Source organism: Papilio polytes, unplaced genomic scaffold, assembly GCF_000836215.1.
Source record: "Papilio polytes unplaced genomic scaffold, Ppol_1.0 DF821400.1, whole genome shotgun sequence".
NCBI lineage: Eukaryota > Metazoa > Arthropoda > Insecta > Lepidoptera > Papilionidae > Papilio > Papilio polytes.
The window spans coordinates 4,900,376-4,917,416 of NW_013527804.1; the positions used below are offsets into that span (position 1 = coordinate 4,900,376).

Consider the following 17,041-nt stretch of genomic DNA (forward strand, 5'->3'; position numbering starts at 1 on the left):
ACTAAGTGAAACAAATACCTGCAGGTTGCGACACAAACTTGCTTTAGTTTAGCAACGAACTGACACAGCTTGTAGCGACGAATTTATTGAACTGTAACATTAACAAGAAAATATTCTTGCTGTTACAAGAATCTCGATCGAAATAAAAAAGCGTGAAAATATTCATTAAATTCTACTGCTTGCTATTCAAAACTATTGAGTAGAAACAAAGGGCCTTTCATAACATAGAATAAAGCTTCCTTAAAACCAATTTAAATCTGCTTCTAATGTAAAATTGACGAAATAAAGGGTAAATTTTAATTTGTAAATTATTTTATTTATAAAATACAAACCGTACAATAATTTTTTGGTACATCTTATACTAATTTTACTAGTACTTTACCATCCACTTTAATATTTACCATGTAATTCTATACTTAAATACTAATTTGTTTTTTTTTTATATATACAAGCTCTTTTTATTATGTTCATTGCAAAGATATTTAATTAAATTTTCTTGTCAATTAATATGGCAGTAACCTTTGGAGTAGAATAAGAAATAGTTTAGAGAAAGCTATTGAGTTACTTAAACCAGATCAGACTAGACAACTACTCAGATGTATCGCATTCGAAAAGGAATTCGTATTTCAAGGAACGTTTACTGGTAAAAACATTTGTGGATCTCCTAATTTTGGTTCAAAACGAATGTTTACTTTCGAATCACCATCGCCTACTTCAAGAAAACTGTTCCAATCTAACATCCAATAAAATCCATTTTTCCGTGGTGGCGGTAGTACGGAGTCACCAGGTTCTACCGGTGCTGCACCTCCGAAAGAATCTTCAAGATCAGAAATCGACGCCCCTTGATCATTGTCTGCTGCGGGTACGGCATCTTTAACCTCACTTGTTACAGTAGTTGGTACTTCTGTTGTAACTATATCAGTAGAATCTTCATTATTCGTACTATCATTAGTCTGCCTCTTGTTTTGTTCTATATTGAAAATTATTTTCTCATCATCTATTGGACTTGGACCCTTGTTTAGTGGTATAACTTTTACCGAATCGTAATCTACAGGCTCATAGTTTAGCGTTGGGGTAACTGCTTTTGGTTTTCGCTGTTTTGGCATATCATAAGGAAGTATCGTATCTTTTGTTTCAGATGATGATGTGTCTAATTCGAATGGGTATTGGGGTGGTAAAGGATCATATAAGAAATTGGTTTGAGACACAGCACTATTTTTAGTTGTAGACTTACTGGATGGTGATATCAAATCATAAGCTAATAATATGCTTTCGGGTAATTCTATGGATCCATCTACAACTTTAGCTGGGGGTGGTAAAGGCTTAAAACCATCTAGAGGTAATAAAAAGTTGTCCTGTCCCGGTTTACCTTCTAAACCATGCGCATTAAGAAATGCTTGTAATTCAGCTGGAAAGTCTTGTTTGAAGATGTCATTTACATTGTTTGGTTTGGAGTTTTCTTTTGTTTTTGGATTTGTTGCTGGTCTCTTTGTTACTTTAGGTTCTGGTACTATTTCAACACGTGGTGGTCTTGTATACAATTCTTGTAACGATGATCCATCTCGAGGAGTATATGGGAGGACTACTGCTAGTTTAGTGCTACTTTTAGTTGTACTTTCCACACTACTAGTTGTTGTTGATGGTGGAGCAGTTGTATTTGACACCTGCGTCTGTATTGTTGTACTTTCTTGGTTTTTAATTTCTTCGTTTCCTATGTTATTAAGCGATATCGTGTTTTTCGCATCTTCATCTCTTAAATCATTTAATAGTTGCAATATTTCATCTCGTGTTAATCTCGGTAGTAATGTGTTTGTTTTTAATATTTTTTCAACTTGTTTTACTGTTTTTTCAACGTCCACCGCCCCTTGCGATATACTACTGGTGACCAGCACCACGAAGAGGAAGATCAACTTCATTTTCTGAAATGAGTAAAAAAAATTGTTGAAAATTTGTTCTTGTAATTACTACTATTGGTGCCATACCTTTTGTAATAACTTTATAATAACTTTAAGCAATTTAAACTAACAGTTGTTAGATACTGCATCCTTGCGTAGTCTGTATGCTAAATTATTGCCTATATTGGAGACTGGAATTATTAACTATACGATATTGCGCATATATTACTTGAATGTTCATTTGTCCGAATATCTATGGCACTGCAATACTACGCAACAAAGACATTGCGTGTACACGACTATTTGTTACTGATAATTGATATTTGCAATGTTTAAGTGTCAAATGTATGTAATATTTCTTAAAACATCCATCGTGTAGTTACATCATTAAGTTGGCACGAATTGCTGCAAACGATAGATTATATCTTAACTTTTCAATAAAGCTATTGTTTTCCATTAACGTAGTGAACAATAAGTATGTCAAAAATGAATAAATTAAGGAAAACAATGAAGTAAATATGATTATGAAATTAACTTTTGACTCATCGACGGAAGTTTGAAATTTCTTATGGTTTTGTGGTCTTTTAATTATTTTTTTAAGCGAATGATAGCGATCATAATTGTTTTTGTATGATTGTTTAGACAGTTGGAAGTTATGGAACGAAACTTTGATATCTTCGTCTAAATTATGTTATACGGAACTATGAGGCGTGTCGAATTCCAGCGAGCTATTGACTTCGACCAAACTAAATTACCCAGCATGCACTGGATAACTTTACCCAACTAAGTTCCCATTTGATGTTTGCCAAATCAATTTACCTCGCAGTATATTTAATTGTATTCAAGTCGTAAGGTAAACTTATGCTAACAACTTAACCAAGCTTTGCTCTACTTAACCTATGCTATTTAAATAATTATTAAGATGGATAGAAGGGTATTGAATACCAGCGACGATTTGTACTATAACTGTAAAGTTTAAGAATAAAGAGCAAGGACTTTGCATAAATTCGGTTTTGTATAGCGAGTTCATTGGCTTTATATCATTTATCTTTGCTTCGATATCGATTCGGTTCCGAAGTTTATCAGAACTACTTTTCGTGTGTGAAATAGTATTCCATAAAATAAAACATTCATAAATGGCACACAGTACTTTAGCCATAAGAACAAAATACTTGGAGGAGTCAAATCGTTTAGTAACATCTAAACTTTGTAGAGGTGATATTAACATAAGAGACGCCATAGTTCAATTGTATAGTGTTGCCATTAAATGAAATATAATTGAATACAGTAAATGTAACTACTGAATTTAATTTGAATAGTTTGTAATACATTTGAAAATATTAACGCATTACAACACAATTACAATGCTATTAAATTTCCATTAAAGCGTAGGTTTTCAATTCAGCTATTCATAAACGCATTTTGAGCATCGATGACAAATTATTGTATTGAAATTTATTAGCAAAACTAGCTGTTCTCGTGCGGCTTCATCCGTATTTAATTATTATAACTTTATTCTATTCTTTACATTTGTCTAATGTCAAAATTCAAATGCATAAATGGCAACCTTGCTTCCTTGAGGTTGGCAGCGTGTCTTCAGTATAGGGGTTTTTTATTATAGAAATAATTGTTCAAAAATATGCTGCGATTACTGAAATCCTAGACCACAAAGTAGTGTGTGTTTACGCTTTATCATATAAGTATAGATATAGATAATAATAGGCAGTGCAATTGGTAGTGCAATGACGTGAACAAAATCGCTGGTAAATTAAATCTAAATTATACAATGCTCGCAAATTAATAAGCGTAATTGCTGCCAAACAGTGTTAATTCCTTTGTACGGTTTCGGTAAAAAGGTTAGCAAGTAAAAAAAAGTAGCTCTGAATTTTTCAAACATTAGATATGTATAGAAAAGTAGGAATATAAGTTGAAAAATAAGCACATATTGTTTTATATTAGCTAAGAAAAAGATACAAAGTTATACATAAGTTATGAAAACACGAGCAGGTGTTTTCCAACAAAATATGCCATCCATCAAATAATATAAACAATATTCATTGATGAATTCTTCGCTATAGCATAGCTAAAGTTTATTTAATACTAAATAACTTTCAAGAAACATTGATCCTTTAATGCCTACTAGCTGTTGCCCAGCGTTGCAGAGCGCCGGTGGCATAGTGGTTTAAACTCTTGACTTATAATCTACAGGTCTTGGGTTCGAATCCCGTCATGTACCAATGTGATTTTCGTTTTTCGAATTTTCTTACGGTGAAGGAAAACATCGTGATGCAACCTGCACATATCGGCGAAGAAATTCAAAGATATGTGTGAAGTCAACCAACCCGCACTGGGTCAGTGTGGTTGTCTATGGCCTAGTCACTCCCTACTTAGGGTAGGCTTCGAGCCCCTCGGTGGGGACGTATAGTGAGCCGGTGATGATGAGCTGTTGCCCACGACTTCGGCCACGCAATGTTAACATAAAAATCCTATAATATGCCCGTCTATTTCAGCTAGCCATCAGTGAAAGTCCGGTCAAAATCGGCATAGCCGTTTTGGAGATTTCCGGGAACAAACGCGGCTTGCGGACCGACAGACACACAGACAAATAATTTTGATGCGATTTTCGTTATCAGCAACGCAAATACATCATCTTCCCAGAATCTGGAATTTTTATTTTGATATTACAGACACTCCGATTTTGTTACATGTATGTATAGTTTATAGAAGCACTTAGTAGTACGTTTTTTCGTAATATTATAAGGTATAAACCAGCATGCGATCACATTTCGCTAAAATAGCAAAACGACTGCTGCATCAAACCAATATAATCACTTACTAAAATCGTTTAACCTTAAAACGACCTCTCTTATGATAACAGCAATATTGTATTTACAATTGAGTAAGTTTGGCATAAATTAAATTAACTAAACACAAACCATCAAAACTTGATTTAACGCCTAACTTTCATACAAGCGTTGCTTTTCGCTATACTATGTATGTTGTATGTAGGTTTGGGTAAATGTGTGTGTATTAAATGTCAAGATTCATTGCCACGCTGACGTCAAATTAAAGGGTCCCCAGTTCAAAGTTGTTAAGTAAACAATACAACACAGATGTGTACAATTTCAAACTACGATGTGAAGCGTATTTAATTACTTACTATTTGCTTAACTGTTATACGCGTTTATTATTTCACTAGCTGATCTCGTGCGGCTTCATCCGCATGAAATTTTATAAACTTTATTTTACTGTCAAATTATCAATTACAAATGTCAATATGACATAACATGATGACAACCTAGCTTCCTTGATGTTGGCAGCAACTTATGGTCTCTTTCCCACATTGGGGTTTTTATCCAAAATATTTACCCCCTAAGTTTAATGGCGTTAAAATATATAGCCTAAAGCGTGACGCAAGTGTAAGGCGTTTTATTAAAAAAAGAAATATTCAAAAACATGTTGTAATTGCTGACATCTTAGGCAACAAAGAAGTGTGTGTTTACGCTTTATTATAATAGTATAGATAGATTCGTGAGAGCTATGCAGTACTTTATCTATACTCTATACTAATATAATAAAGCGTAAACACGCACTGCTTTGTGGTGTAAGATATTAGAAATCACAGCATATTTTTGAATAATTCTTTTTTTAAAAAGCCCTACACTTACGATACGCTTTAAGCTATATATTTTCACGTTATTAAACTTAGGGGTAATGAAATTGGATAAAACCTTCATGTGGAAAATGAACCATAAACTACAAAAGATAAAGGAAGCAAGGTTGTCATTTATGCGTTAAACTTTTGATAGTTCACAAATGTAAACAATATAATAAAGTATTTATAATTTCATGCGGATGAAGCTGCATGGAAACATCTAGTGTTCGTAAAATTCATACATTAGTTTATTAGCGATTATTGTCTATTATAAGAATAACTTCGGAATTTCCAATCTAACAAACAAATATGAAACTAGACAATTGGTTTAGGCTGAATAAGGTTAGACTTGATCTAGATAAAATCTATACTATTATAATAAAGCGTAAACACACACTTCTTTGTTGCCTAAGATGTCAGCAATCACAGCATATTTCTGAATAATTCCTTTTTTAATAAAAAGCCCTTCACCTACATCACGCTTTAGGCTATATATTTTCACGCCATTAAACTTAGTTGGTAAATGTTTTGCATAAAAACCCTAATGTGGGAAAGAGACCATTATTTGCTGCCAACATCAAGGAAGCAAGATTGCCATAGTAAGGTAATTTGGTATTTTGACATTTGCAATTGAGAATTTGACAAATGTAAACAATAAAATAAAGTTTCTGTAATTTCATGCGAGTGAAGCCGCACGGGAACAGCTAGTATCTCATACATGGTCATATAAAATTCTACATAATTATAAAAACTACAACAAAAAAATGCTGCTATCCAAATATTTTAATTTTCATTGTACATTGATGTCTTTATCTACAATGTGGCGTAAACATAAATACAAAAGCGACAATGTAAACGATTATTGCAAACAATCCATTGTAAATATACGTTGAGTACGAGTAGACCGCCTTTCACTTTCAATGGCGAGTTCGTTCGCATGGCCTTACATCACTTCGGCTACTTATTTTTTACCACGGGTTTGCATTGCCGAAGAACATGTATAACAACATAATCTTACACTAAAAACCACATATACACAGAGGTAGCTTAAAGAATTAAATGATTAATATCATATTTTAAATCTATATTTATACTATTATTCTAAAAACGAAAGATTTGTATTTTTTGATTTTTTTTTTATGTATTGAAATAACTCACAAACTGCTCATTTATTAAAAAAATTTCATCATTTAAAAGCTACGTCATCGCTAAGTGATCGCCGAGAGAAATATTAAGTGGATGTTGATTTAACATTCATGCCCGTGTAAAAAACGAGCTATAGTGTGTCTAAATAATTCAGATTAGTTTGACAATTCATTTCAAATTTAGTAGGGATGGGTTGTGTAAAGTCAGTTATCAATCTTATCGATTTTCGATTTTTATTCTCACAGAAGTTGGAATCTATAGATTTATTGTTATAACTTACGAATTAAAAAAAAAACACTATTTTCTCAAATTAATAATGACCATAACAAATAATGAGAGTAAATAAATGTTTATTACTACTACAGCCGTACGTAATCGAATTGGATTTCGGATTCGGATTATTTCTGTCATCGCTAAATTCTCTACACTACAATCAATACTAGAATTGTCCTATAAATTAGTTAATAAGAAAATAATAATTTTAATCGAGTTCGATAATTATTTAAACCGATAACGATAGTTCCAAACTTTTCGCTATGCGCGTTTCTTTCGTCACTACGATACCTGTCTATTAAGTATGGCATTTGCCTTCATAGAAATTGAATTCGATACTTTATATACGTTATTTATCAAACTAATCTATTTTATTCAGACAAACTATAAAACACGAGGTCCAAGAAAAAAGTATAATTAAATTAACCTACGTTGAACAAATTGACAGATTCGGCCTTCTTTCTAATGACCTTGTAACACGTGTTACGTAGTAATAGAAGAATAACGTACAAAAACTTTATAACACCAAAAAAAGTTACTTGCTAATTTGTGAATGTACTCAAATAAGTAAATCGATTACATACATTGCTTTCATTATAACATCTTTACCGTATATTAAGTCACTCTTCTATTTCATAACTAAATTGCCCTACTTTAAGCAGGGTTATTTTCTTTGGGTTAGAAATGTGTGTTTATAAATTTGTCTTCTACAAGGGTTAAGTCTTTTGGCTTAACGTTTTTTTATTACCCGTATAATTTTTATTCCGTACGTTACTATCATCAATTATTTTCTTTTATAGTTGCAGTTAATGTAGAGCAGTGAAATATGTAGATCAAGTGCTTCTCGGTAATGCTAGCATCACACAATAGCACTGAATCTGAGCAGTAGACAATCCAGTACTGTTTTACAAATAATGCACTACAGCTTCATGTTCTGCCTCGTGTGATACCAGCATTACATCGCTATGCGCTTTCTAAGAGTGCAGTTTCACTAAATCAAGATATCAAATCGCAACTCGTGTCTGCACGCTTCGCTTGCTCTAACGTAATTTGTAGGCGATATTATAAATAGCTATGACATTAAATCTGCATTCCTGACACATATCATTAGCTTACTTTCTTATACTCGTTTACATAATAACTTGCTTATACTCGTATATTATTTAATAGCTGTCGCCGAAGACTACGTCCGACCGGAATTTAAAAATAATAGTAACCTATGTGTTCTTTCAGACTATACTTTACGACTACCAATTTCATGGAGATCCCTTCAGCCGTTTAGATAACTCCTAAAAACATTCTTGCAAACATACAAACATTTTGCATTAAGATCAGTAATTGGATTCTATATTTTGTTAATTTTAATCTGAAACCTACATTTTATACCGTGGATCTCTGTTTAGATGAGACCGTATTGTTTTTTATGTAATTTAAATTGTAAGTCAAGTCGCGAACTCGCAATTATCTTGCAAAGGGAACCTGTAACTCGGTAACAAAGTCGCCGTGGTGTACCGATTACGCAACCGGCCAGACGGTTTCATCTTTTATTGAATAACCAAATAAATTCTTCATTCCACTGTATAATTAAGCCAGCAACTTTACGGCACAAAAGGAAAGTTACACAAACTAAATATTGACCCAAAAAGTTTCTCCAAATCCGGGAATGAGACTCGTGTTTAAAGGATATCGAAGGAAATTGAATGAGGGTATACAAATTTTTGTTACTTTGTTAACTTTAGTTGAATTCGAACGAAGGGACCTTAGAAGTCATGATTGTTTTAACATTCTTTAACTTTTTCTGTATTGTGATAATTTTCTTTGATTGTAGATGATACTTTTGTATATTTCATTTTTAAACTTACTTTTATTCGCCTTTCAAATACATCTAAGCAAGATTTGATTTGTTGATTTTGAGAAAAATTACTACTTAATTTTTTTTTCTTTGCTTACCTACTTCACATTGATTGTTTAAGTTTGAACAATAATTAAGTGTAAAATCAAAATTGAGTGAATTAAAAAATACTAAAGCATGTTATAGTAGAGTGAAAACATCGATTCAGTTATACTGTAAAGTTTATTTTTACTGCGATAACCAATTAAAGTTGTTCGCAACATGACTGATTTGTTTACGCTTGTTAGAGATTTATAATAACACCGTGTTGAACAAATTATGAAATCAAGTGGGGTGTTTATAACAACGAACGATATAACGTAAACGAGAATACACAAGCCAGTAAATTAGAACAGTATATTGGATGCCAATTCACGAGACCGCGGCGGTGAGACACGTCAGTGTCAAATCTCACATCTTCCTCGTCCTCTCCCTTAAATTACATATTCATAGCTGTGACAAAAGTAACCATCGTGCTAGCTTCTTCCATGCCAGTTAGCATTACATGTCTATTACTATCATATGTATTCCCACCTTTATATTAATTTGAATTTGTTTTTTCGGTTCTGAAACTGCCGTGTGGTTTAAAAAAAACAAAAGTAAGTAGCCTATGTGTTCTTCCAGATCCTGTACATCTAATTCAAATTTCATCGCGATTCGTTCAGCATTTTAGATCACAAACTCTAACAAACATCCATCTAACCTGTCGCGTTTTTAATATTAGTAAGAAGTAAGATTGACTGAATTTTGATAATTTGCTTTTTTTGTACTATACCAACTTAGTCTAGACTTTTGCTAGGATATCGTTTATGACAAATTGAATGTCGGGATTCGAACTCCCGATATAATCAGAAATGCATACCTTTAATCATTAGGCTATTCGAAAACGAGGTTCCCTTAAACTGTATTTGATAGTCCGCGTCAAATAAAAAAGTAAAATAAAAAATATAGCCTATCTTACTTACTGATAATGTAGCTTTCTAATTGTGAAAGATATTTGAAAGCGGCTAATTAGTTTTTTAGTTATTTCAATACATACAAAACCACAAATCTTTCCTTTTTTTATAATAAAAGGGGCAAGCGGCGTGACCACCAAGGTGGTCGACGACGCCCATAGACATCCGTAACACCAGAGGAACTACAGATGCGTTGCCGGCCTTTAAGGTAATAGGCTTGCTTCTTGAAGGACCCTAAGTCGTATTGGTTTGGAAATACCGCCGAGGACAGACCGTTCCACAACGCTGTGCGGGGTAGACAGTTTCGCGAAAATCGCACGGTTGTGGAATGCCAGTTATCGAGATGGTGAGGATGCTACCTGGATTGGATTATCCTCTTTATTATGTTAGTATAGATAGATATAGATTATATGGTATTTTCATATGCGATCTTTTAACACTTGATATAGATGTTGACATTATAGAACCTGGATTTGTTATTTTAGGGCGGGAATCACTGTAATTACACCCTATGGATTTGAAATAAACATCGAAATATTCTATTTATAGAGTTAATCATCGGACTCACAAATGCAACCAATCGTTAAATACACGTGCATTCGTATGCTAACGAATTCATTGTCGCTTTAAAATACATTAATACTTTAACATCTGTTCACGGATTTATAGTCTGCATGCTAATGAAACATGGTACGCATTATTATTTGCGAATTAAAAGAAATTATTGTTTTATCAATAAAGTACATCTACCTAATATAACATATTTTTATATTCACGCGGAGGGATTCGTGGGAAAAATCTAGTTGATTATAAAAAAACTGTTCAAACTGCCCTTATTTATCAAACAAATAAACCAAACACTGTCAAAGCATAGTATATTATGCTTTTTGAATATAGTACGATCCTTAAGTTTTGGTGAAACATATTACGACAAAAAAGTAGAAAGCTAAAATGACAAAAGTTATCCGATCGCGGGATCTTAGTGTACAAATACTATAATCGGTAAAACAAATATTGTGACGAAAATTATCCACTCGTATAAAAGTGACTAACTAAATTATCGGAATCCATAAAATGGAATAAAAGTAATAAAATTTATTTAAACTGTGTACGGATTATGTAAATTGTAAACCGAATAATGAAATGTGATTAAAAGCAAACGAATTATTTAATACTAGCTTTCGCCCGCCACTCCGTCCGCGTGGTATTAAAAAAAAAACAAAAGTAAGTAGCATATGTGTTTTCCCAGTCTATAATCTACAACTATGCAAAAATTCATCCAGATCTGTTCAGACTTTTAGACTACAAACGTTAACAAACATCCAGACATCTAAACTTTAGCAATTTTAATATTAGTAAGAAGTAAGATTACAAATTTAAGAAATAAATCGTTTCCTTTCAGTTTTATTTTGTTACATTTTTGTGTAAGAGCTGTCGAATGAAATAAGTTGAGTTTTTTACTTCCCTTTGTTCCCTTTTCTTTGTTTCGAACTTTTTGCACTACTTAGTTGATTACATAATTGCGTCATTGGACGGTTAGAGAAAGAATTTCTTTCCACCTCTAAGAGGTATGTTAATTAAAATTCCTTTAATGTAGTTATACGTTGATAAATTACAAATCTTGCTTCTTACTTATATTATAAATGCGAAAGTTTAGGTGAATGGATGGATGGATGGATGGATAGATGGATGTTTGTTAGAGTTTGTAGTATAAATGGCTGAACGGACCACGATGACATTTGGTATATATGTAGAGGATGGTCTGGAAGAACACATAGGCTACTCACTTTTGTTTTTTTAATTCCACACGGACGGAGTCACGGGCGAAAGCTAGTACAGAACAAAATGCCACTTTATTTTTAATTTTCGGAAATAACGAGAGACATCAATCAGTAATTAAATAAAAAACCAATGAGGTTCTATACTTCTGCGACAAAAAACAACATACGATTTCTTATCATCTAAGGCCTTTCGTACATATTTTGACCATAATGTACAGCTCAATTTTGATTCAAACATTTCTATTCTTTATCTCAATTTTAAATATTACTTACTTAAAATAATAGTAACGAAACACAATTTAAAAATGATATAACCACACACAATCAAAACCTACCGTGTCACAGTTTAAAGGCACTTTCACAGCACTGGCATACGATGTTTCCAACTCACTACTGCGCAAACGCAATAACTGCACCTCCCCCTACTAACCTGTCACTGATTCGTATGTTTCTGGTGAAGGTAGAGTTCTTGGTAATAATTATGTAATATTACTACTCAAGGCTTATCGTAAAAATATGTTACTAACTTCATTAATGATGAATCATATTTGCAGCTCTAAAATACACCGGATTGTGTGTAGGGTCACAATTTTTCTATGTGTAGACTAAATAAAATTGTTGTTTTTGATCTATTCCACCTTGCAACTTGTCCTTCTTTTTGACCTCGATTACTTTATTATAAAAACAGTGCATTAATATCCATTTTGGTCAACTGAATTGTTTTTTTTTTTGTAATGAAATCGTGGATACAAATAGTTAAATAACGCGTAGGAATCTTTTATGGAAATTCTTGGAACGTAAGTCGCCAGAATTTTTGGAATATGATAAAGTAAAGACAAAAAAAAAACTTAAGTGCCTACTGACCTTTCCAAAATGTTGCAACAATTGAATGTTGACGAAACATTCTAGCAGTCTTTAATACTAGTGAACAAATTACTTTGTCATCCTTGATATTCATATTAAAAAGACTATATGTGATGTTTTTAACATTGTTTCTGCTGTGGAAACTCAATGTTATAAATCTGGATTACATAATATATTTTTACTAAGGGTTTATGGGGATATTCATTTGCTTCTTCAGAGTACAAGTTAATGGAATAACAGAACAGTGGTAAAGCCCGCTTTAACATATTCGCACGAATGGGCCGGCTCGCCCCGTGTTATACCACGATCACACAGAAGACTGGCGTGAAGTGGGAGCAAATCCACGTTTCGTCTGATGAGTGTGGTACCGGCGGCTCAAATATGTTTCCTTTTTTTTCCCAGCCTTTTCTCATAAGAATATAATGAAAAGAGTACGTGGATTTCACGGTGGAGGAGACGCATAGAAAGAGAAATATCCTCCTCTGTTTATGAAGGGTTGACAACGCATCCGCTATTCCGAATGTCTATGGGCTGTGGTCGCTTCACCATTTTGGCTGATTCAGGTGTCCGCTTGCTCGTTTGCCACCTTAAAAAATATGACTCCTGACTCCATGGAATGATAGCAGAGTATGTATAAAGTCCTACTTTTATGTTTATTATTAAAATTTCATTAATAATAAGACTTAAATATAGTAGGTGAAAGTAATCCTCGTGGTCATATTGACAACGCGATACGGAAGTGTCGTAACAGATTGCATAATCTTAATGACGATGTCACCTGTTTACAAATGTCATATAAGCAGAACCCAGATACCGGAACCCAAAAGACGGGACTAATTAATGCAACTACTTTTTCCTTGTATTCAGAAATCTTCGTTAATGACCACTTTTGCTAATTACGTTTTTTTATTATTAGAATTTTGAGTACAATGAGATTGCAATTGAAAGAGGTTAATTTCTGTTAACATACATTTTAAAGAAATTACTTAAGTGTAATAATAAAAACGAATTAAACACCATCCTTTTAAGTCGGATATAAATATTATCAAATAATAATTGATAGCTCCTTTTTGTCGCGTAAAATATCACAAAAAAAATAACCTTAAAATTTTCCTGAAGATTAGTTGATCTAGTAGTACTAGTACTTGAGTTATATTCTTGGAATGTTTTATTAGGGTTTGCATAGTTTGGTGTTTAACTTTGTATTTATTTATAGTCGTTGAGACTTGTTGGATTTCATTAACAGTGCGCAATTAATAATTTCGAAGGCAAACAACCGAAAGTATAAGTTGCTATTGAATTCATCTAGGCGCTGTTTTGTTTATAAGGAGTTTGTTATCAAAGTAAACTTAACTTTATTCATAACTGACTCATTGAAAATGAGAATATTTCGAAGCAAACATATTTGTCGACGTATTTTCAAGAGTTCATTTAATTAAGTTTACTTTTAATTTAGTAATACAAGTGTTTGTTACTCAAGACGCTTTATAATTTAGATAAGTTGATAGAATTAAGTTAAGATTGGTACTTGGTATTGAGATATCTTAACAATGTCTCTTGTATTTTTAGTAATTATTTAAATATATAAAATACCTCCTGCTATTTGGAATTGTTAAAAACAAAAAAAAAACGCACCAATTTTACTTTTAACTTCTGCTTTATCTACAAGAAGAACTCAAAGTAACCACATCTTGTTTTATTTAGACTTTGTGCAACGATTTATCTAAATAAAACGCTTAGAGTCTGTACAATAACAAATTCGTCATACGATACGATGACTATTTAAAAAAAGCTAAGTTTCTTATTTATTTATGTGGGGTTGTGGCTCAATCAAATAAAAATAAACTCGTTAACTATCGCTGTTTTTAATATTTACACCATTTTACAAAAAAACACATCTTATTACATCGTCGTTCCTCTTTTTTCTCTCGACTCTCAACTTAAAACTAATTTTAAACGAACGTCAAAGTATAAAATTCGAAATCAATTAAAAAGAAAACATATTAAAAAGAAACATATTTAACCTCTTTATAACCTCCTTATCCTACAGCTCGGCCATCCTGCTTTAGTCTGCCCTCAGACTAACCATAAATCAAACTTAAAATTACACAAAATAACAAAATAAAACCGTTTCTACTAAGGAATAATTAAATTAAGGCCATCTTTTCATATAATCTACAGCTAAATGTGTTTTTCTCCCTTTCCTATTTGATACAACAGCCTATGCCTTCCTTCTTCCCAGCTTTCCTGCAAGATAATAAACATGGTACACACATTAAAATTACTTCTCCGATTTTGCTGTCCAATTTCCTGATAATATATCCTTTCTTTACAATGTCCTTTATTTTCTTTTTTACGGAGTGTCTCACACCATGAGTCCTCATAATAATTTCCTGCTTCATGAGTTCGGGTACAACTTCTGCTTCATCTACACCTTTATAAATAACCTCATTCTCCTTAACATAATCATCATAATCATTTCGTTTCAAAATTTCTCCTATAACTTGCAACGCATCATCGTCTTCTTGTGCTTGTAATTCGCTGTCAACATAACATATGTTCTTACTTAACACATCAACATTTCGCATCGTATCACCTGTTGGATATTCGTCTTTCACCATTTTTTGACTTATTTCTAGTCCATAATCCACGGCTATCTGCAATACATCCTCAAGTCTTCTTATTCCGTCGTCCTCATTTTCTTTAGATAAATAATCATCAAACGGCTGTTTTACCACCTTCTCGTCTATTATATCCAATGTTGGTCGTCGTGTCACCGGTATGTCATCTTTTAATACTATTTTCAACTTAATTGGAGCATCTTTTACCTTTAGAGGCTTGTACCGACTTACAATGTCTTCCACCGCTGTATCCCTATCGTCGCTACTGAAAGATACACATATTTCACGTTGGTAAGAATCATCATAATATTGTGGCCTTATTTCAATTACACCTTTATCAACAATAGCAATGGTATTACTCAAAAACGGCTGTCCTAAAATAACATCATATGGCATTGCGCCTGTAGGAACTATATAAAAATAAACTCTGTAACAATGTTTGTCAATAATTAAATCTGTATCAAACTTCCCTACCGAATATATCTGACAAGAGCCTAATCCCGTTAACAACATTTTCTCATATTTGTATTCCGTATTTAGTTTAGAAAATAACTCAAATGAAATTAAATTTAAATCACTACCTGTGTCAACTAAACAATTCGTTGTAAAATCGCCTATTTTTACCTGTTTTACACTTTTATTCGCCATCGGACTATTATTGTTTACATTTAATACCTGTTGACATTCGTGACGTTGATTGCTGTCATTGTCACACTCTCCGTGAACGAACATTGACCGATCCGGATGACACTTCCTGTCATTTCTGCTACCGCTCGCGCCTGCGCCGTGAGCTTGTGTCTTCATCGCTGCCATCTGACAATCTTTACCAATGTGACCAAAACTATTACATTTGAAACATTTCACTCCTTGTTTGCATGAATTTGATAAATGCCCTGCCTCACCACACTTATAACATCGTAGCGTTTTTCTAAAATCAGATTCCACTGTTCTTGACCTCACTGAATTTTGACGCATTTCAAACTCCTGCTTCTGTTTCTGTTTAAAGGTTTCGTACAGGTTCAATTTCTCTTTTAAAACTGGATACGTCGTTATACCGTAGAGTAAAATTTTGTTTGCCTCGTAATCATCTATTCCATCTATTATATATTGTATAGACACATAATCTGGGAATTTGGCCCTCTTTCCCAACTCTTTCATTATCAACATATATTGATAATGCGTCTCGTTCGGCCGTTTTTTCCTTCCACTCATCATCTCATGCATTTCTTTACAATTTATAGATTCAGGGAATTCTTTAAGTAAAGCTGCTTTTAGATCCTCGTACGTGCCGAAAGGTTTCTCCGTCTTCGCCCATAGTTCTGCGGTGCCGGACAAACAGCGCCGGGCTATTACTAATTTTTGCTGCGGGTTCCACGCAAAGATTTGCGCATTATCTTCAATATCTTGCGCCCACCTGGATGCAGTATAGGTAACATCGTCTCCGGTAAATTTTGGTAACGAATCTATTGCCAAAAATGGATTCCCAAAGCCCTCAATCATCATCGTTTTAATCTTCTTAACAAAAATTCGTCGTTGTCGTCGTACTCCTTTTTGATGATCGGTAATATCCCGGACGAGATTTTGTGGGGTTGTGGCTCGATCAAATAAAAATAAACTCGTTAACTATCGCTGTTTTTAATATTTACACCATTTTACAAAAAACACATCTTATTACATCGTCGTTCCTCTTTTTTCTCTGACTCCCAACTTCAAACTCATTATAAACGAACGTCAAAATATAAAATTCGAAATCAATTAAAAAGAAAACATATTAAAAAGAAACATATTTAACCTCTTATAACCTCCTTATCCTACAGCTCGGCCATCCTGCTTTAGTCTGCCCTCAGACTAACAATAAATCAAACTTAAAATTACATAAAATAACAAAACTAAACTAAAACAAAATCGTTACTACTAAGGAATAATCAAATTAAGGCCATCTTTTCATATAATCTACAG

The 17,041-nt window shown here is 33.1% G+C and overlaps 1 protein-coding gene across 1 annotated transcript; it reads right to left on the reverse strand.

The window, feature by feature from the left end:
* Positions 1 to 294: 294 nt before the first annotated feature.
* On the reverse strand, positions 295 to 12,035 carry LOC106108985. The gene is made up of 2 exons (XM_013290363.1): positions 11,933 to 12,035; positions 295 to 1,919 (listed from the first exon to the last, which is right to left on the reverse strand). Exon 2 carries the CDS (start codon positions 1,914 to 1,916, stop codon positions 627 to 629), a length of 1,290 nt encoding a protein of 429 aa, XP_013145817.1. The 5' UTR covers positions 1,917 to 1,919; positions 11,933 to 12,035; the 3' UTR covers positions 295 to 626.
* Positions 12,036 to 17,041: the final 5,006 nt, after the last annotated feature.

Bases quoted from the DNA above. Each gene is read 5' to 3' on its own strand.
- LOC106108985 (XM_013290363.1), bottom strand. From the start codon at position 1,916: ATGAAGTTGATCTTCCTCTTCGTGGTGCTGGTCACCAGTAGTATATCG.